Genomic DNA, 23,588 nt, shown 5'->3' with positions numbered 1-23,588 from the left:
GGGAGAAATCTAAATGTGGATGTATTCCATGTGGTTTCAGTTCAAAGGGGAAACTGAATGCTAATCCTTTCCATCCAAAAGAAATCAAGACAAGCTAATGATCAACTTCAAGAAAGACTTCTATTAGGAAGGTCACAGCTCTTCAATGGAAGTTTCTATATATACATTTTAAACAAATGTAACCAAAAGCACCATGTAACGTAAATTTATGCGTCATGTAATATAAATGTAACCAAAAGCATCATGTAACCATCATGACTACATGAACAAGAAAGACTAATAAATCAATCCCAGCAATTAGAGTAATCATCTGGCTTTGTCAAATCACAAACATTAACAGGTTAAACTCAAGTTCTACAAAATGTTGTACATCCATACACATTAATCTTTCCTTTGTGCTGGTATGCAAGGGAACAGAAAAGCTGAAGAAAGCCAAGAATGGTATTACTTTGGATTACCAAAAGAAAAAAAAAAAAAAAAAAAATCAAACCCCAAAACATAACAGAGAAGATGGCAAAACAGGTGCCTAAAGAACACAGAACAATCAGGTTCATTTGCCTTTAGTCCCTAACTCCTCAGTATGTACTGGCACTTCACAGTCTTTTGGAGACTATTACCTACACTTCCTACAGTTATAAAAACAGGCCATCCCAATATTTAAGATCAGCAATACTTATGCAATCAGTGTGAGAAGAACCTCTACTCAAGAGTTTCAGTTAAATTTAGAATGAAGTCATTTTGACCAAATCCAACACTACTTTTTAACCAGTAGAACAATAGTTGCTTTACTTAAAAAACATGGTTCACCTTTTAAACTTACATAACTGCTTTATGTTAATGAAATAGTATACACAGGGTATTTTCTGGATTAACCAGTGCACATTATGCCATTAATAGTTGCTTCCCCCAGCAACACTTCAGTATATAAAATCCCATGGTAAAAAGTAAAGATACCATATAACTAGAGACTAGGCATTACCCATAAAACAGAGGAAAATCAAAGATGCTGCACACTACACTCCTGAAGCATCTCACTTCCTAATGTGATTTTAAATTAGTCTTCATCATAATTTATTACAGATCTCAAATACTGCAAGAAGTGGTTTGTGATGTACTATTTACTCCACCAAAATTCTTATCACTTCTTACACAACAAAATGGTCTTTGAAAGTAGAAAGCTGGTGCATTTATCAATCTACTGTTCCAAAGAACCAAGGCATGTGGGCAGTCATGTGTTTTACACAAATCATTAGAGATACAGGAATGTTTTGAATAGCTATCAAAGGTTACATCATTAAGCATAATTTACTGCAATGACTTATGATTTTCATTTCATAGAAGTGCATTAAGAGTGTGTTTTACACATACATTAACACTCCCCACCATAAAATAAAGCCATTTAACTTTTCACAGAGTGACTTTTATGATTCTGTTACAGAAGAAACTAATTGTAGTTAAAGCATTTGCTTTTTAAAAGGCTATGCTTTCTTACTGTAGTTTATAATATTTAAGTGGCAGTGTGAATGCACATGTATGTGAATGCCGGGAACATGTGTGTTCAATACTGAACCTGTCCAACAACTTTTGCAGAAAACACAGAATAAAAAGTTATTTGCATATGAAGCTATAATGAGGTAAAAGAGAAATCTAAATTGTAAATGAGTTTTGGAGACAAACCAATGCTAATGAACAACAATTACTTCAGTCACTGTGTGAATTAAAACAACATCATTAATAAAGCTTAGGTGTTCTGGCAGATCATGCAAGACCTGGTTTAAGAGAAGCAGAGAGCACAAAGCAAGCAAGTGCAAAATAATTTCAGTTTTGAAGCTCCACTTCAAGTAATAACTTCAGGAAAGCCTCCACTACTCAGAAAATCCCATCCAATTTTAGTGATTGTCCTGAACATCTGATAAAATTTCAGGTTTTCCTAGATCATTATGAGAGCTTATAAACCTAAAAGATCATTCAGAACAGTCTCTTTTGTTCCCTTTCTTGTATGTAATCAATTAGTGAAAAATAAAAATGTTTCCTTAAGAAAAAAGTGCTTTTGTTTGAGCTAAAAATAAATCTAAACATTCTGTTCCTTACCTGAATGCTCAAAGCCAGCTGTAGGTAGTAACCATGTAGGAAGAAACTAGAGGGCACTGTTGTATCAGTTTTCAAAACTTGCAATGGTAACAGGGCCCAAGAACAGAAGACTGTCAGGAAAATAACTAACTAAAGAAAGAATCCGGAGTTAGAAGAGCATGCAAATGCACTAAACCTAAAACAATAATGAGAAAAAAAAAAATGAAGCTGTATTTCTGAAGGAAAATGGACTGAAAAGAAGTTCACATAACAGACTGTCAGGCTGATAGGAATACTGCAGTGCACGCATTTGGCATTTTCCTTTGTAGTACTTTCCATGGAAAATGTAACTAATCATGGCGCCCCCTTATCCTTTGCAAGCAGCAGCCTATTACTAGAGTCGCACTTATAATCAATATGAAAATGAGTGATGACTGTTATGCAATTCTTCCACAGGCAGAATTTATCAACAGAAAGAGTATCTCCATACTGTACCCTCTTAAGAGGGTGAAAGACACGTTCCATTTTATTCCTTTTCATAATGACAGTTACAAATCAATCATTTCTATTTTGAAAATGGTAAACACTGGTGCAATATAAACCAAATGAAATCCCAGTCTTTCCAGAACTACCTTTAAGTATACTGATCAGAAATACTAAGTATCTAGTTAAAAATAATGCAACATGCAACTACCGCATGCATGACATTCACATTGAAGGGGAACGTGTTAAATAAGTCAGCCTAAATAAATTTGTAATTTTATAAGAAAACAAAATTATTTTTACATGAAGAATGAGCACCAGAGATATCAAATTTGTCTTCACAAATAATTTTATTTTACTGTTCATTTATAGGAAAGCTTGCCTGCCCTTGAATGTATTTTATTAGAATTAGCCCCAATTACATTGCATTAAACACTAATTTTAAAACATATATTACCACTGCCTCATCAGTGTAAATAATATAAAGCAGCCATTTACCTCAGCACAGAACAAATAATTTTTTGTATTTTTCATTTTTAAAAATGCTTTAAAAAAAGTTTTAAAAAGCATGATGAAGATGCCAAGTAAGAAATAAAAATACTGAAATGATACTACCATCCCTTTAAATAAAACTGTAGAAAGAAAGGTGTTGCTCTTTTTCATCAAAGTGGTGGCAAAACCCACAAGCAGCATGTTTTAAAGTATTACAGAAAAAAAAAAAACAAACAAACAAAAAAACAACACCAAAACAACAAAACAACCAACAACGAAAAGACAAATCCATAGCACTTTATGAACACTGACTGAAATTCACATTTAGAGAGAAAAGGCTACATAGAAGGTATTTTCAAATTAAGATAGGGAGTAACTTCATAATAAATCAAAGAATAAATGTTAACAGAGAAGATGCGCAAGCAAACAAAAGATGTACCAGAAAATTGTCTACAGCTATGTGAGTGAACGAGTAAAACAAACAAAATCAAACCACAGACGGTGCCTGTGGATACTCACATCCACATGCTGTGATGGTAACTGTGAAGAAACTGTGTCTCTAAGCATGCGAAGACAGAGGTACTATGTGAAAGGAAACTGCTACAGAAAATGAATTTTTTTCTTTTTTTTTTTTTTTTTAAATGCAAAACCAAGCAACACAAGTGTATTTGCCAAGCAAGACCCCAGCTCCTTCACAGACAGAGGCCTGGAATTCCCTGTGTTTCAAGCAACTTGTTACTAGAAGATGAACACAGACACTAATACGCATATCAGAAATGGGTTTCATCCAGGTTTTGCCATCTTTCACTTTCAAACAAGACCTGTATGTGCAATGTTAAGTGCGAAAGTTCACTAAATTTCAAATTCATAAAAATCACGGGTTTAGCCCAATTCTGTTTCTGAATCAGAATTATTTTAAATTTGTTGAACACACTACCCATCTAGTAGTCTGTTTAGCTCTTGGTTTTTATTGGTATTGTTTCTAGCAGTCTAGTTTTGATAAAGTCTCATCTTACTATATTGTTTCTAGGCATTAATAAAAATTTCACTATAGTTTTACTTCCATACTCCTTCGAAGTATGTATGCGCGCAGGCAGGCAGATTGCATGCATGTAAACAAAACTGTTAGATACACAGTATCAACAAAAGAAATACATACTAAGCTACTAAATACACACTATGACAGCAGGCTAAAACAGGTGAGGTTGTCAAGATACACACTCTGTGTAAAACTTAACTGCATTTTAACTCAGAATGTTGTTCATTCCTACAGTCATGCAACTGGATCCAAATGGGACTGACGCTGAGGCTGTTGAATCTATGCATGTCACTGAAATAAAATGCAAACCACAAAAAAAAGTTTTGATAGCATTTACAAAATTGGCTTAAACATCTTAATGTATTTTTCCATTGAACTACAATACTGAATGCCAAAATGTTAATAGATAATTCTCTAAATATTCAAGATATTTAACAAGATATTTGAGGTTCCTTTCTCCCCATGCAATACAGCACATTAAAACTAATTTTACAATCGTAATTTATTCAAAGCTTGATTATGAGCAATAGCTGTGAGAATAAATACAGCATTGTTGATTCATATACAAGCATTTCACTTAACTACTTTGGATAATAGCAGTGCTCCTAAAGGAGTATAAAAGCAAAGTGATTAGAAGTCATTACTGTTAATTAGCATTCACTTTACATTGATAGGGATGAACCTCTCTGTGGTGAACAAATGGAAAGCTTTTATTTGAAAGTCTGCCAAACCTGGTTAAGGTAGGCACTGAAATAAAGCATCAGTGACCAGTAAGTTGAATTCAAAACAACAATAACAAAAAGGCAAAACAAAATCTAAGGACATATCATCATCCAATTACTGGGATTCAGTTTTTTAAACAGGAAAAGGTTTGAAGGGAATGAGTAAAACTGGAAACTCATACTTCACATTCTGCAATCTCACTGATAAAAGGAGGAAATGTGTGTTTATCAAACTTGCTGTGAGTGCATGGTTCATTTGGCATCCTGTAAACAATGCCTGGCTGCCTATTTCCAAATGCATGTGAGAATCCTGCAAACCAGAACATCATATTCAGCAGGCAAGGTCACGCTAAAGATGCCCTGGAAATGGGAAATTAGGAAAACCTGGGAATCAGAGGTTTAAAGCTGACCAGAACAAGCTCTCAGGCTTGCCTACCATCTTTCACCACCAGCCTGTCTCTGCTTTTTGATATTAACGCAAGCTTGAGAGGAAGTGAAAACAACTCCACACACCTAACAGAGAAATACAGTGAGCTTTTTGTTTACATAAAGTTCTAAATTTCTCACAGTAAGAAACTACCTCAAAGATGTTGCTCAAGATCCTCTTATGGAAAAAAAATTAATTGACCCTTCCCGAACAGTTTAGATGAGACATGGAGTTCATTAAAAAATTTCCTTGATCTCATCCCATTTTAAAATTCAAACTAAAAAAAAAAACAACAAAAACAACAACAACAAAAAAAAAAACCACCCCCCCCCCCCCCCCCCAAAAAAAAACCAACAACAACAAAAACCACCACTCAACAAACCTTAAGCAGACCCTTTATTGTGAACGGCACAAAATACAGAATTAGTTTTACACTGCTTAAAGCACTGCCAACTATGCAAACATTTCTTACCCTTTTCCCTTAATTCCCACTCTTACTCAGTACTGATGAAGATGGTCATCCCCTAGTTGAAGGAAGGTACAGAGCTTGACTTCAGAATTAAAAGAAAAAAAATAATAATTTTGAACATGATAAATGGAAAGGGACAAATCGAAATTCTCACATATAAAAATGTACTCATAAAAAGTAGAAGAACCTAGTCGACGCCACATTATGAACTACAACAAACACTGTCTCAAAGAAAAAAAACAAAAACAAAAACAAACAAACAAAAAAAACGAAAACAAAAAAGAGAAGTCTTCCAGTCTTCCTTTATGAAGCAGAAGGGTTATTTATTTGTCAGTGTAGGTGGCCATCCTATACAATTTCTAAAAGCTCACATTTAACTTTCACCTCTAAGGGCAAAAAGAAATGCGCTAAGAAATATGGTCTCCAAATGTTCATCTAACCAACACGACCAACATACCATTGTTTTACCTATCACTGTTTCCTCTAACTGGGCACTGAAGAGGTTTTAGGATTTTTTTTAATACTAATGTTATAATTTCACTTGCTGTATATTAATTTTGCATTTCAAATGCTGAATTACAGATAAACTCAATATATCAAAATAACAAAGCACAGTATTCTTGATTTGCAATAATCTTAAAATATAGGGTAAAAAAACCTGAGGAGTGATTATTTTGGAAATTCAGCAAAAAGACAAATTCCTCTCCCTACCATTTAATCTTTTTCAAAAATGTAGAGAAATACACCTTTGAGGGATTTGTCTATATGCCTACAAGTAATTCAAATCATAATAGGGAAAATACCAAATTTTCTTCAACTGTGAACATAGTTTGGTGAACAGCATGCTGATGTCCTCAGACTACAATTACTGAACTCAATCAGAAATCCGTAACTAATAATATTTAGATCTTTAGGACTCCTAAGGAAATCCGCAAGCATTATTTGTACAAGTTAAGAGTATTAAGAGTATGCTATTATACTTTATCATATAAATACTACCACTGAATTCACAGGGACTACCAAGAGCTAATTAAAATGGACACATAAAAGCCAAATGACCATTTCTAAATACTTCCCTGTTTCTTTGAAATGCATTTTATAACAGTGAAGACAGTCAAGCAATGCCTGCAGTAAAATACTGCGTTACATTTATGTATTTTTCCTGATGGAAGCTTCTAGACATTGGGCTGTACAAAAGCAACACAAAGTTTTTATCAGATTGAATGCGAGGATCAAGATTACCCATTGGCCACAGCAGCTAAATTCTGGAAAAGGGTGAAAGGAAGACTGCTAGCAATAACGAGGAACTGAAAGTTTTACCTTTTGTGAGGGAATTAACCCCTATCCAAAGGGCACAGAATAACCTTGTATTTCATCCATTCATCTCAAGCCCTGAACTGTTTCCTGAAGAACTTCAAGTGTTAGGGAGTTTCACTGAATAATGGTAGTGCCTAAGTTACCTCTACTCCACCTGAACGTTCCCAGCCAAAGTACTTTGTCTCAAGCAGGATAAAATCTTAAATAACATCTAAAATTACACAGCTATTGTCATTTTAACTCTCACACAGGAATACTTCCTGTCTTCAATAAACAGAAGTCTGGGTCCGTTTCAAAAATCATGATCCTGTCCTTAAAGAATAATTATTAAATACAGGAGTCACGCTATATTAATAAGTTCTTTGTTGCTGTAACAAAAAATGTTACTTATTCTTAGTGACCGATTATGTTACAAGATCACTGTTTCAGAATGCAACTGAGTTACAAGATCACTACTCCACAATGTGAGAATATTTTAGAAAATAAATTTTCTTTCTCTCCCCTTCCACATTACTGAAAAAATGAAATAGTGCCACAAGCAAAAGCTGTGATTATTCAAATGTCTCATACATCCAATATAGCCAACATCACTTCTTATTTTTCAGCTGATAATCAATAGATGATACCACAATTAATAACCCTTCAGTCCTGAGACCCAGTATATTCAAGTATACTCTGGCGTTTTGTAAACTTGCAGGTTCAGAACCCAGGAAGTGCACCACAAAAAAACCTCACAGAAATAACATGTTAAAACTGAATATGCACTGAAAATCAGCTTGCATTCTTTATAGCAAGTACAAGGAGATATTCCAAAGAAACTATAACTAGAACCAAATTTTAAATAGTAATTTAAAAAACATTAATTACAAATATTATTGAAAAAGATTAAAAAGTAGCTGAAGTAAAAAAAAACACACAAAAAAATACCACCACACACAAAAAAATGAAAAAGACAAAAACAAGGAAAAAAAAACAGAAAGGAAACAAAACCCAGAAAAACTCCACACACACCAACATTCCATCATTTTTACCAAGTTCAAGAATTCTACAAATTACTCCAGCAATGGAAACTTACCAAATAAAGGAAAAGTCTTCACAGAGCAGAGGAGATAAGGTAAGAAACTTGGAAGAGGACAGAACTGTCTACTGACACTGAAATAAATTACCAGAACTGAAATAAATTATCCTGCATTAGTCTGTATAGTCTGGAAGCTGCGACAATCACTCCCCTAACAAAAGTTTAGCCATAGTTCCATGACATACAGAAAACAATCCAACATGCAACCTACCTAACACCACTTCTGTATGTGCTTTCATGAAACATCAATGTCTTTGGACAAGATCATAGTTACATTGAAAAGGGGGAAAAGCAGTTAAATACGCCTATATTAAGAAGCATGTTGTAGGAAAGTTTCATAAAAACGCCTCCATGCACCAGTCTTTCCAACCACTGAAGGGAAATAAACACAGCTTTCCACGCATTTTCTAGTAAGACCCTGAAGGATTATCCAGACAATTAAGAAAGTAGTCCTTACATGCTTTGCTGGAAAAAAATCTCCAATATACAAAGCAACAAACATGGACAAATCAGGGTGTTTGCAATGCCTAATTCAGTAACATGGACAGCAGATTAAATTATTCCATAGAGTACAAGATTTACATGTCCCAAAATAAATATTCCACTATCTGGTGAGGACTGAATAGTAAAATACATTTAGACATCAAGCATGTACTCTGATATGTTGCACAATGTATACTGAATACAGAATTTAAAGCAGGGCATTAGGCAAATATAAATTTCCTTCATATTTATCAATCATCTGGGCTTGTGACAATAAATTAGCAGGTTTATGGTCACTTGCAGTCAACACCACTTTCTGAGTCCCACAGACTACAAGAGGTCTGTTGCCTGGGTTTTCTAGCACTGCAGAGGAATATTTAACTTTTTGGAAATCTTGTTCTTGTAACATTGCTTTTAAAAAACAACAAATACTTTTGACTTCGTACTAGTTTTTCAAATACTGTTTGTTTCAATTTTTTAATAAGGAAGAACTTGCAATATAAGCATTCTTTACAAACAAAGTGAGGCATATTTTGTGATTTTGATCTAGACACACCTTTCATGTATTCTTGGGCCCAAACCATTGGACAGGAAAAAAAGAGCTACGTTAGTTTGAACAGCGTTTTGAAATTAAATCCACTCAAGGATGTGTTTTAATAAGGCTTCTGCAGAATTCCTCCCCTCTCTTCAACAGAATGCAAATTGAGTTCCCTGTTTAAAACTATTAACATCTGGGAGGAAAAAAATTCCTAAAACAAAATCCTCAGCCATTAGTAAGCCACAAAACTGCAGTTATAAAATAATGTGAAAAAGTAAAATTAGAAAGCTTTCAAAATTACTGTTAATACACAAAGGAAATTTTTTCATATCTTTTCTTTAAAACTAGAAAAACAAATACAGGTGCTTTACGTACCACTGATAATGTTGCATCAGAATATGCAAGATTTCTATTGAAACTTTTTGCACCAGAATTTCATAGATAGGTTTAACTGTAAAGGCATGGTTATCCAAAGTCTAATATAAAAGCAGTATATTGTTAATATTTATATCTTTAAAATATCATACAGTCGAATTATTATTGCTATACAAGAAAGAAGCAGTTATTTAGTTCCAGACAACTCGATAACATCTCTTTCGACTATAGTTGTAATTATCATGTACAAACTTCCAAAGCAGAATTTGTCAAGATTTAGCATTAGGATTAATTTATGTCAGGCATCCATTTCTCCAAAGACAGAAAGAATCGAAAAGGAAGTATCATCTTAATTGCCACTAATCTGCCCATTTTTAATTAAATTGATCAGTCATTTATTATCTCACCCAGTGGCAGAAAGCTGTTAGTATGCAGCTTTAAGAGACAGCATATACCGCTCCTTCTAATCTCTAATATTACCATAGTTCAAAGATAATTTAAAACTGCTATACCATATTTCTTTCAATTTTTGTATTGCAGGATATGCACATTCCATTTAAAACCTCTGTAAAGTACTCTAAAGTACAATCATAGAATCACAGAATCATTTAGGTTGGAAAAGACCCAGAAGATTGAGTCCAACCTTTAACCTAACACTGCCACCACCACTAAACAATGTCCCTAAGTGCCACCTCCCCACATCTTTTCAGTATCTCCAGGGACTGCAACACAACCACTTCCCTGGGAAGCCTGTTCCAGTGCTTGACAACCCTTTCAGTGAAGAATTTCTCACTAATACCCAGTCTAAACCTCCCCTGACACAGCTTGAGGCCACATAGCCTACATGCACTATTCTTCTACTTCATAGTCTCATACTCTGCCACAGGTGTATAATCTTAATTTTATTTAGAGAAACGTGATTTCCCTGTCAAAAATGTTTACAAGATGTAACATTTGACTCCATCATGGTTCAGAAAGCACTCTGCATTCAGTTCACAAACAACTGAACAAAGAACAAGCCTGAAGCTTTTAGGTTCATGAATCTCAATTCTCATTTCAGTGGAGGAAAGGGGGTGAGAAAATGTTTAATACCTGAATAGAAGACTAAAAATAACCTCAGCTGAAGTTTCAGAAAGCAGTCTACCAGTTTGATCAATAAAATTACACATGGATTTACTTTTTTTTTAATAGCAATTAATAAGTTTTTCAGAACACTGTATTGTTTTAGTACTGTGCACTGCAGACATCAACACACTTACCTGGAACAGACATAGCATGTTCACTTAAACTTTGTGTAAAACCTCTGGAGTCAATCCGAGGTTTTCTATTTATTTCAATGAGATCTGATTTAATTCTGGTGGAAAATAAAGTACCACAAGAAACACTTTGGAAAAGAACAGAGCATAAATTTCAAAGAGGCCCATTACCTCCCTTTAACTGGTTTTATAGCTATAAAAGGATTGATGTATGTTATTGCTATTATGTGATACAGTAGAACAAAGTTAAAAGACTACCAGAATCAAAACTACCATTTTAAAATATTCTGTAATACTTTGCAAATGATCTGCAACTTAAAAATAACAGATTCTGGTTTACAGAGCTTAAGTATACATAAATGGAAATGTCTAGATGTTACTTTGCATAGATCAATAAATGTACAAAATCCAAAACATTTCTCATTCCAGTAAGCAAGCAATGCATTCTTTCAAGTATGGAACTACATAAACATTTTACTTACAATTTTCACAATGTTGTTTTGTTTTTTTTAAGCGTATACTGAGCACTTGCTCCTGGTGTTTTTATCAAATAGGAACAAAATTTTGGTTTGAAACGGGGATTAGTATGTCTGATTTATGTTGGGGAATATAAATTAAGTTACACTTTCTATCTGCAAAGAACAAAGAAATAAAACTTGTGAAAGTGTTCCATTTTTTTCTTAAAGCTTTCCTTAAATACCTAAGTGGGTAATTTATTTAAGTTCATAAATGAGTAAGTAATATAATAGTCCCCAGTTATTTAACCCTCTTCATTCAGCATACCTTAACAAGTTTCATGAGGTGGTAAAGGTCTTCAACTTCATCTTCCTGACATGCGGTATACACTCTTCCAGTATTTATACTGGTACCCTTTATGAAACCACGATAGAGTGGCAAATCTAACGCATCAGCATACAAGTCAATGGCATGGTGTCCTACTGTTTGGTACATATAGCTGTCCAATTCATCAGTCTGCCCTGCAACAGTTAAGAAGCAATCATACTGTGTCCAATATTTCAGCAATTACAGATAATCACAATACTACAAAGCACTGAGAAAACTTAAATGTTCTTATTTTCCAGTTCACAAACAGATATTTGGTTACAATACCTTCATAAACATGGAAAAGAAAATAAAAAAAAAATTCTCCACCCAACAGATGTATGGACAAGAAGACATACGTCACAAATACGTTATCTATTTGGAAATTGTGGTGTCTATTTCGTCTTTAGTATTCATCCCTGTTTCATCCAAAAATCTCAGAATGGTCCAATCCTGCTCCTATTTATATGGTAATTTTAACAGGAACGCAGCTCAGAGCACAAACCCAGATGCATTTCAACATACTTAGAGCAAGAAAGTTGGAATGCACTGCAAAACTGAGAATAAACAATAGGTTGTCAAAATTTACAATAACTTTACTGTTTATCTGGTCTTCAAGAAGAAATTATTTCTGCTTAAGTAGAATAGAAGTAAAATGCTATAATGTTTTGACAGTGCTTAATACACAAAAAGAAAAGGAAATCTGTCATAATATCCAGGTCCTTTCTACCTTCACTCCTTTTAAAAATTAAACTTGAAATTAAATCAACTGTTTGCCATTATTTTCTTAACCAGGAGAAAAATTTAACTGGATTTTCTTACACGCAGTTTGTAGCTAGCAGATAAGAAAAAAAAAAGCTAAAATGCAGACATCACAGAATAGAATTAAATCTCCAACGATATGATAAACTGTTTGCATATAAAATATTTCAAATAATTTTTCAAACATATTGCTAATGCAATACATTATTATTAGTGAAATCACCACTATTCACTATTTTAATGCTAATTTGTAATACTGGAACTTCTCTTAACTTACACAGACACATCAAGCATCTGTCCTGTATACCTATGTCGCACATTTTGCAAAGAAAATGGTCTGCAGCATTAATCAAGATAACTAATTCTTGAAGCAACAATTAGGTCATGTCACATTTGGAGCCATACAACAGATACGCTTTTGCTCAAAAAAGGCAAATCCAAACCCATAATCACAGCTAACAAAAGTAAACCAAAAGAGTTGATTTAAAACAAAACTCAGTAGTTTTCAACATAAATATGACGAGGTCTTTAAAATGATACTCAGTTCAAAATACAGTTTCTTTATTAACTGAGACTCTCCAGGCAACAGTGGTACAAGATAAAATAAAATGAATGGCATAGAATCCGCTATTGCCTGAAGCACCTCAATTAACTTTCCAAAAAATTTCCAACTACATACTTAAAAGAAGCATTTTATTTTAATGACAATATTCTACATTTCTGATGTGGATGTATTAGTTTAAAGATAACATATTTCAACATGATTAGAAATGACTATGTCTTAGCTACCCAGAAAATAAATTGTTCTTGTAGTCCCTAGCATTTGCCAGTTCCACCCATGACTCATTTATGACATTAGTTCCCTTTTTTTTCACTTTCTGTGTATCTTCCTAACATACATACGTGTGTCTATGTGGCAGGAAGTTATATATGGTCATATACATAACTATACAGTTACTAGGTACTGTACTTAATTGTTTAACATATGTTAAACAGTTAACCTATGTTAACACACATTAACGTTCACCCCTAGCAACCAGGAAACAACTCACTTCCTTTTCAAGTCTCACTTCAAGTTCAATTTATGCTCTAGTCAAACACAGAAGTACTCAGCTCACCTTCCCACCTCCCCACTGATAGACTTCCTTTTTTTTTCCACCCATTCTCTTTCATAGAAAGAAGTCTAGGTACAGCCTGTGAAGTGCTATCAGAAAACTGGACCAAACTAAATGGAAGGGAAAACACAGGAAAAAGCACATCAAGGTCCAATCCAACCCAGATCAGTTCCTCTACGCAATCCACAAATGCTGGTTAGAATAACAGAGGAAGAAACATAAGGCTAAAATGCATAAGCAACATCAAAACAGCCTGTTTTGGGCAACTGGAATGGTTTACGCCATTTTAAAGCATTTGTAGAAATAGTTTTTGTTTTGTTTGATGATATCCTCTACCACCTTTTACTATGTGTGCTACTGAATTCACACAATCCCTTTGTCTAGCACCAGGAACAGTATTCTCCCCTTTTCAAATTGTGCAAGCCTTTCTTTGCTGATCTTCATTTTCTTGCATTTTTCCTCCCACCCTGGAGGAAAAAAAAGTTCAACACATTTCCACAGCATTTTATTTTTGATACCTGTTTTAAGATTTCTAGATTGCCCTTTAATATGCAAAACTATATACCATCACATCAGAAAAAAAAACAAACAACAAAACACCACACTTAATTCAGGCACAGCTCTGCCTCCATTGTTTCTAATATATATAAAAAAGTAAAATCTTCTATAAGAAATGTGGCTTCATACCTGTGTTTTCAGCAGGTCTTAAATTGGCCAGAGCAACAATCTGATGCCCAGCAGCAGCACACTGCATCATATTATAACAGCTGTCTTTCCCACCACTGTAGGAAAAGGAAGATAGTAGCAATTAGAAGTACAGATAAAGCTTTGGCTTGAAAATTAAACATCAGAGCTGGTTACAAAGTTTAGGGAAAAAAAAAATGAAAAGTTGCAAACCATTAGGAAAAGGATGACTTTACCATATATTTACTGAATATATTTAGTATATAGTTCCTACACAGAGTATCCATAAAACACACATCCAGTTCAGTATCTCATTACTAATCTGCGTAATTTTGGAACTGAGAGGTTCCATGAAGAACAGTCACATACACTGGAATCCGTTCACAACAAGGACTATCTTCTACTCCAAAGATGAATGACTTTGTACTCATTACTAGATAACTTGGATTAAGAAATAACAATATCTGCTCCAGAGAGTTGCCAGCATTAGCAATCTTTTTAAATGAAAACTTTCATGTTAGGAATTACATTTATCCTTCCTGGGATAGATACCTTGTTTAAGTTTTGACATTTTAAATGTACTTCCCATTTTCAAAAGCTGTAATTATTACAGGCAGTAAGTTCAATTGACACTGCATTGAACATGCAGATTTTTTACTGCATATAACTGCAAATAAAACAACTACTGCTGATTAAAAAAAAAATAGAAAAACAGAACGATATTCTTTTCTGAGGCCAAAAGATAATACTGTAACACAGAAAACATAACTAATTTTGACATTCATGCAAGATCTACTAGAACCTTTCCACTATCAGTGAGGAAAGAATCCTGCTCTCCTGGTGTGACTGAAATACAGTATATTTCATGAATCTTAATCACTATCAAATGTCACAGTCCAACAATAAAACCAAGAGTGCTCTAGAATACACATTGCTTACAAAATCCACATTCAGCCTCACAGCCTTCAAACGACAACTGAAGGTGGAGATTCTGCACAGTTTAAAAACTTGGGTATAAAACCCAAGGCACGGGCTGGCACTAGAACAAAGATCTAGACCATGTCTATAGAAATGCATGCAGCCTTAGAGTCACTGAGACATGGAAAGGAGAACAGATAGTATAATCAATCATGCTACATTAGACCATTGGTTTTCTTGAAACCACACTATTACTAACAAACTTCTTCAGTATTTCCAATGTAAAGTTCCCACTTTTATCTGGCCCACTAGGCAAGAGCTTCAAAGCATGGTACAGGAATGTAACCATATAGCTATTCACCTCAATTTCTGCTTTTATTCATGCTAAAATTCTGTATGCTGACCTTAATTTGCTGTATAACTCAAACCAAAAGTAAAAACAGTATAAATAATATGGTATCCTTTCATACCTAACAGATTTTCATAAAGTAGTTGCTTATGTTTCAGTGCTATAAAAGTAAATATAAATATGACAAGACTTCTAATTCAAGGTTCCATCCCTAGCTGACTTCATCCTCATGCATACCTACAACTTTCTTCTAACCTATATATGAACAAAAAGTAATAATAGAAAAAAAAGTCAGATGTTCATTAATTCTGGATACTGTGCTTGACAGCTTGAAAACCTACTCACTTCATAATATGAAATTTCAGGCTTAACAGAATCATGAGACAAAGGCTCTTTTCTTTCTGAATGACTTCATTTGAAAAATAAAAGCTTCCCACTAGTTCCGGTTTCAACTCCAAACACAACTTCAGACAAATAACTGTATGATAGTAATAAATGCCTATGCTGTTTGCAGCATTTCAATATTATTTTAAAATAAAAAACTAAAAGGACACTAGAATAAATCTCTTTGTTTTATTTACTTGAAAAGATTAATAAAGACCTGTTAAGATGAGGCTATATTCAAATTTCCCACATTGACCACCAATTACTCCATTTAAATTGCTCACTGGATCACATGCTACTGTACTGTTATTTATTTTCTGTGTTAGTGTTACCATGGCCCTAAAAACTGAACATACCAAGAAACAAACTAAAATGGTGCCTGCCTACAAGGCCTCCTAACTTCACTGTAAAACACATGATGGCTAAGACAAATGGAAGCCAGACAGCCCATGCTGTGGAAGGAAGGTGGACTCGGCACAGCCCCTCTTTGGCTGTTATCTAATAGATTGTAACAAAACAAAACAAAAAAAATAGAAGAGAGAAAACGCTCTAAGGAGACGAAACAGGTACTGAGGTAGCTTGGGGACGTGTCTTAATTCTCATCACAGAAAAAAAATCAACAAAGCATTTTTTGTAGAAAACTGTATAAACTCTAGCCACAGTCAAGGTTAGTCTTGACAATGTTGCATGTTAATAGGTAGACATATAAACAAAATACCAGAAGAAAAAAAAAGTACGGTAAACATAAAGATACGGGTCTAAAAAAGACTTCTGAGCAACAGTCCTTTCTATTGACAAGTGTAACCATTTACAGTTAAGAAAATTCTAGAAGAATTAAAGAGTTGAAAACCATGATATTTCAGGTTGAAGACTGGCTTTATAATGGCTGTGATTCAGCACAAAACACAATACAGGGCTTACCTCATAAATACCACCTTAAGGCAAGACAATCAACTTTAAGTGTGGACAACATTTTAGAAGAAAAAGAAACAAGGTAGCTTTTTTCTATAATCCTAACCTTTCCAAAAGTAAGGAGCACTTTTCAACTACTTTTTTTCCCCTCTGATCTTTAAGGCTAGCTCTGTTACAAAGATTTCAGACACTTTTATGTCTCTTTAAAACTTCTTAAAACTACTACTGAAACTAAATCCATCCTTGTAAAATTGCCCATTAAAATAGCAATCGTGTTAGAAACCTGTTTGTAGGATTTTATTTCATCCTGCCTTTTAACACATTCCTCTGCTTAAAGAATATTACAATAAATCTGCATGGCAAAAAATCGTATCTATAAAACAAGAAAAAGCACCAAATCCGATTTTCTTACTCCTCATTTAAGCAAATCTTAAAAAACAGAGATAACATTTGTTGCGTTTTTTCCTGTTTGGATGTTGTTTGGAATGATTTGCAATTGTTGCGGCCAAATCCCCATTTCAACAGGGTTTCATGTTAGACACTGCCTGACAGAATTTAATACATTAAATGGTAAGACTTCAGCAGATAGTTACTGAACCCAAAACTGAAAACATGCTGCTCATGTCCACATAATCCTTTTTACATTTACAAGTTTCCTAGCTTGTTGGAGTTTAAAATATTATTTCAGAAGAAAAGAACACACCTGTCCTAGTGTTGCCCTCTGTCTAAAAAAAAAAAACAACAAATAAACAAAATCCACAGTAGAAAAACTGCAGAAACTGACAAAAAGTGGGGGGGTTGGAGAGGAACAAATACAGCAGCCCCTCACAGATAGGACTATGTCCAACCTCAACAAGGAGCTAAAACAAAAGACACACTAGAAAAATCTTATCGGTAAGAGTTCAAGAGATTTCGCTTATAAACCGGCCCACAGCCCAGTTTCCCTGCGCTACACACGGGAAAGCTCGGAAATCGGGATAACAGGGATCAATAATTCTGCGTGGTGTTTGTTTGTCTGAACAGGGCCTAGTTGCTCCTGAGTGTCCCGGGCACATGGGGAACAGCAGAGGAGAACCTGCGGCAGCGTCACCGTGCGCGCAAGCAGAGGACGCGTCCCCTCGGCACTCACACGCAGCCAACCCTCAGGCAGCAGGCATCGCGGGCAGCCAGCTCAGAGCGAGGCACCGCCAGAGCTCCGCGACCCCGCGCAGCAACGGGCGACGGCAGGAAGCGCACAGGCGGGATGCCCAGAGAGGGGAAGTGTCCCTGCTGGCGTTGGGTGCAGCGCGACCCCTGGGCGGCTCCCCACAGGGGAGGGCTCTCAGCCTCCCCCCGCGCCTTTTGCCGCCGCAGCCTCCGCCTGCGAAACGCCCCTCGCTCACCCACACGGGAGCTCTCTCAGTCCGTTACCTGATTAAAGCCACTACTCTCATGCTGCTCAGGGGCCTCGGGGGCGGTAACGCTACTAGGGAGGTGCGTGAGAGTTGAGGAAGGCGGCGAGGGAACCCTGTCGTCCCGGGCCGAGCACTCCGCCGGCTCCTCTGTTGCTGCCGCTGGCCGCCTCCACTCAATAGGTCCTTCTCCCGGGGCAGGCCAGCGACTGCCTGAGCAACCGGGAGGCACAGCCTGCCACTACCTCTCAGTGCCGAAGGAGGCATGCAGCCGTTACAGTGGCCCTATGAGCCAGCTGAGGCGGCGAAGGCCAGACGCAGCGCCAATAAAAGCAGGGTGGGGGCACAACCGCGGAGGCAGCGTGGAAGACGTCTATGGAGGGCAGGGCGACTGTACTAGGAGGGCCCGGGCTGGTCGCGCGTTGCTGGGGCTGCGGTCCGAAGCAGGCACGGGAGCGGGCTGGCTCGAAGTTCATGCTGTGTCTCCCTGCCCGCCTTTTTCTTTTTTTGCTTGCTGCGACCAGCAACGGACCTGTTCTAAACGATTGCTTTGATTTGTGTGAGGAATGGAGCCGACTGAGTAAGGTGGCCGGCTCGTTCCTTTTCCTTCGGGCTGGCGGGACCGTGGGGTGTTGTCGCAGCCCGGCTTCACCGCGGCCCGGTGGGGGTAGACCGGGGAGAGCCCGCTGTGAGTGGAGGAAGGGCTGCGGGTCTTCAGAAATCGCTATGGGCCGGTCGGAATAGCGTGGAGCCTGGTGTGGGCACTTCTTTAGCCCCTGCCCTCGGCCCTCCTGGGAACTGATGGACCCCTCCCCAGCCGCTGCAGTGTACCTCCACTGTCCGTGTCGATAGGCTGGAGCGGGAGCCGAGCAGGGAGGAAGGAGAGAGCAGACCTGGCTGTCTCGCTGTTTACCTGCAAGCACTAAGCATCCACTTGCACACTTGGGCAGACCAAAAATCTGGTTTTGTTATGTGATCGCTGTATTGGGCCAGCTTTCTGAGCATTCTTGCTGTTACGCGTACAACAGACAGCACTGTGGAGTAGGCTGAACGCTGAAAAACTTGCCCAGGTGCCCAGTCTCTGAATACAGACACAATTTCTCTCATGTCGCAGAAGAACCCTGTGGGTTTGTTCTGCCAGTGAAACTGTATCATGAGACTATATGCCACCAGATAAAGCTGTTTCTAGGGGTGTCATGGTAGTGTTTTGAGCAGAAGTCAGAGCGCCCATCACTTTCCAAACAGGAAAACCGTGTTTCCAAAACACGGTCCCAAACAAGTACAAGAAAACCGGTGTGCTGCTGGTTCTTACCCTCGCTGGAGCCTGATGTGTAGGGTCAGCGGGGACAAGCGCAGTGCCTCAGGGTGAGCCTCCATGCTGCCCTACTCAGTGTCTTCACCTCCAGTGCCACCACTGGTGTCGATCATCCAACCTATAAATTGGCTGTGACTAAGAATGCTGATTCGTGGTTCCCATTGAATTTAGTTGTAGCAAACGGTGCAGCTAACAAAAAAGGCTTTGTTCCTCAGGGCTGGGATGAAGGGTATGCTTTATTCATTGCAAGTGTTGACTTATCAGTCCCCTGTAACATGATATTATACAATGCCATATAACAACCTGTACCAGCTGGGATTTGTCAAGCCTCTGAAAAACAAGTTTCTTGAACACAAATTGTTGGGTCTGAGGTTCCCTGAAAATGAAAAGGAGAAAAGATGAAAGAAAATACAGAAGAAAATATTCTAAGAAAAAACATTTATTCATAGCATTAAATGTGTCAAAATAAATGCCTATTGAGAGAAATATATACGATTTTTTTTATGCATGAAAGTTTGGAAAACCATTTTTTTTTTTTTTTTTTGGAAGATTATTTGAGTCTGCACTGGACCTGTACAGTAGGTCACTGGAAATTGTAAAATAGGTGTGGATAATTATGGGCAGATACAAAGGCGATGCCTTCCTAAATACACTTCGGAAAAGCTAAGAAGTGACAATCAAGTAGTTGTGAAGAGGTAGTAAACACAACATGGATTTTTTCTGCATAGGAATAATTACAAAGAACGCGTGGTTTAAAATATAAATCCTCAGTTCATGCTTTGGCCATCATAGTCCAGCAGTTATGAGGTAAAATATTTGACTTGCATTGGAATTACTTGCAAGACAGTTGGATTTCCTTCTAGTTTAGTGATGATGACATAATACATAATTCTTAGCTTTTTCTGCTCTTCAGAGCATCTTAGATGATCTCAAAAAGGGTTACTTAGATGTGAAATTCTGATTTTAGTAGCAGGGATTTTAGTAGGCGGTTGGGGCACCTTTTTTGGCTCAGAAAGGTGATGGAGGCCTGTTCTGAATTCAAACTGTAAATTCAGTGTACTCAGAGATTTTAGCAGAGTACTAGATTGAATTAAACAGTACCACATAGTACACGAATTAGTAGAAAATAACCACACCTCTGAGGAACTGTAAAAAAGGCAAAAGAAAGGTATTTGATTTGTTGCAAAAAAAAAGGGGGAGGGGGGGATGGGACATCACCTCTATCTTTTCTGGATTTAGATGAAATTATTTTTTATTATCACAAGAAAGAATAATTCATCTAGTAGTTGTGAATACTTAAAAGATGGTCTTTTAAAATAATTAGCAATGATATGTGGGAAGTCCAAAAATCAGGTACATAAGTTATTCTGCTGTTTTGGAAAATAGAGAGGCCATAAAATCAGTAGCTTTAATCACACAGCTTTATAAAAAAATATTCAAAGACTTGTAAAGTGCTCTTCTAAGTAGCATTATTACAAGATCTGGAAAAGAGAGTAATTCTGAACTCCCCTATTTTTTCAAGGATCTATTATTATTAATCTCTTTTGATACAGTGTTGCTGTGTTTTCAGCAGATGGTTCTGTTGCGTTCAGTTTTACAGCTTTTGAAAAACAAATTTCCACTTACAAGTCAGACTCGTTTGAAGTAGAAGTTACATATGACACTGCAGGACCAAAGTCTGCTTCATTCGCTGCTGAGACTGGAATTCTTGCTTCCATTTGATGAAGACATCAGTAGTTTTTTGCACAAATAAAAAAAAAGTGGGATTTGGCTCCCAAAATTTGTGAAATATGTCAAAATTGAATTAGTAGAGTGGGGTTTCAAAACAAATCTGTATTTTACCCAAAAAGATACCCTTTTCAAATTATTTGGAATATATTCAGTGAGAAAATCTGTTCTCTCTCACTCACCTGATGAAATAGCTCTGGTGTAGTATCACTGCTCTTAAAAGGTTTTGCTATATGACACTGGACAAAAGACTACACCATTTCTCGAGCTGATTGCCTCAAGACATTCTGCTATGCTGCTGCAGCAGCTGAAACAATACAATTCACCAAAGCTGCCTTTCTTCTTGGGGAAGTACTGGCTAGTTTGTACAGAAAGCCAGCAATGTCTCAGTGCTTCTTTCTCACCCTTTTCTGCCTAGAAAGTTGAAAATAATTATAATGAATTAATATAACTGGAGGAACCTGTCAGAGGATTAAAAAAATGCAATGCAGTATCCCTAACGATCTGGAATAGTTAATTAAGTTCTCTTATAAATGAGTTCCAAAAATAACTTACTTTCAGTAAGTTATTCTGAGAAACAATCACGTTAGCATACCTGAGCTGCAGTGCCTGTTAGAAAAGGGCCAATTATCCAGTGATTGGCAGTTAAAGGTGAACTAATGACGTTCTTAATTAAAAGATTTCCTATTATAACCACCAGTAAGTAACGACTGCTGCATATATAAATCAAATATAACATTAGAAGAATATTTCGAGTTTGAAACAGAGTTTAAAGATCGTCTCCTGCTTTGCTTAGTCCAGACTTTGCCAAGTCCGAACAGGAATGTTGCGGTTTCTACGGGTTTAGCTGGCAATGTGCCACAATTGCCCCTCACTAGGGCATTCTGCTCTGACTCTCCTGCTGTCAGAGGTGTTTCCCTTGTCTAACAGGTGGCAGAATTTCTGCTACTTTAATACCCAGAGCTCTTTATGTAATACAGAAAAATGATTTTAGATTCTACAGGAGGATGTTTTGGTCTTTTTAAATAAGAAACTGGCTGCAGAGTTCCTTTAGCTGCCTGTCATTTACAACTTCCCTGAATTTTCTTTTACTTCACAGTAAACAGGATATTGTCAACTCTTCCGTGAGATATACTGGAACTAAATTTTTGGAAAAAACTTCTGGTTTGGAAGCATTGAGATGTATTGACATAGTACTGAAATCTGAATGAAAGGAATTTCTCAGGAGGCATATCTCTCCATCCGGGTGTGGAAGGATTCAAGGTCATCCTGTGTACATTTTAAGCTCACCAGATACAAGAAGCATCACTCTGCTGTGAAACCTTGCTAACAGTGCACTATGCCCAAGATATAAGAGCCAACTAAGATTAGCATGAACACCTTGTCATGCTGTTCACCTCTTTTTAAATAGAAATAGGCATACAGTGACTTCAGGTCCATCTCTAGCCACTCCCAGATATGGCTCCGGTGATCAGTGCTGTATGTGAAGGACGACTTACTAGGCCAATGGGCTTCTTGCTTTTAAGTGTTCCATATAAACCCTACTAAATATATATGCAGCTCATCCTATAGTTTCTAGTTCAGATAAGACAAGGTTTTCCATTTTCATAGGTGATTAGACTTGTTGCTGCAGAACTGTGAAATCCAGCAACTTTGCTTTGTCCTCTATATAGCATTGAAGAAGACTCTCAAACCTGTGTTTATTAACTACAGCAACAGAAACAAAATTTTGCCTAAGATAGCATTATATATGTTCTTGACTAAAAGTCAAGTTTTTCTAACCTTTTGATGAACTTAATTTTCATTAATGTACCAATCTTCAATGAGTCAAAAGTCCAAAATTAACCTTATAAGGTTACATCTCTGTCAAAATGTCCATTCTTTTTCCATTTCCAGTAGTCACTAGTGCAAGCTGAACAAATTTTTGACTCTACTAGCTCTATTTTCAGTGCTTGAAATTTTTATTTGTAAAACCACTAACATCAATTACCTCCAAAGGAAACTGTCATGTATGATTGGCAAATTCTTTCATTTAACATTTTTCTCTTCAGCTTAATCCATGGGATTGTAATGTATTTTTCTTCATTTGAAGTCCTTCAGTACTTTCAAGGGGAAAAAGATATATGTGAGCACCACCAGACCAGCAGAAAAGCCTGTAGTACCAAAGGAGTTTCTATGCCACATTGAAATGTAGAGTAGAATTGATTGCACTGGAAATTGATTGCAATTTCCATTGATTGCAATGGAAAAGTTGAGCATGGATGTTGTATTTAGGGGTTAAAGAACTTCTGTATCCTCCTGGTTTTGATTTTGGTTTTGGGTTTTCCTGACTTTCAAAGAGAAAAAAAAATGGATTTTTTGAAACAAATGTTTTGATTTTAAAATTTACATAAGTTTTAAATACAAAACAAATGTGAGAACTATTCTAGTGTTACATTGAAACAAATGTAGATCAGGGG

General features: G+C 36.5%; 1 protein-coding gene across 2 annotated transcripts in view; it reads right to left on the bottom strand.

The window, feature by feature from the left end:
* DPH6 (diphthamine biosynthesis 6) overlaps nucleotides 1-18,235 on the bottom strand; it is a 209,978-nt gene extending 191,743 nt beyond the window's left edge. For both annotated transcript variants that reach the window (XM_057420207.1, XM_057420208.1), the window contains exons 1-3: nucleotides 18,106-18,235; nucleotides 14,136-14,230; nucleotides 11,533-11,726 (exon numbers count right to left, since the gene is read on the bottom strand). In XM_057420207.1, the coding sequence (XP_057276190.1) occupies nucleotides 11,533-11,726; nucleotides 14,136-14,230; nucleotides 18,106-18,128 (312 nt within the window). In that variant the 5' untranslated portion in view covers nucleotides 18,129-18,235. The remainder of the gene's footprint in view (nucleotides 1-11,532; nucleotides 11,727-14,135; nucleotides 14,231-18,105) is intronic.
* Between the last annotated feature and the right edge of the window lie 5,353 nt (nucleotides 18,236-23,588).

The sequence above is a fragment of the Pezoporus wallicus genome, unplaced genomic scaffold (genome assembly GCF_028554395.1).
Source record: "Pezoporus wallicus isolate ANWC-B61680 ecotype Strahan unplaced genomic scaffold, APGP_CSIRO_Pwel_v1 contig_5418, whole genome shotgun sequence".
NCBI lineage: Eukaryota > Metazoa > Chordata > Aves > Psittaciformes > Psittacidae > Pezoporus > Pezoporus wallicus.
This window is presented reverse-complemented; position numbering and strand designations above follow the sequence as displayed.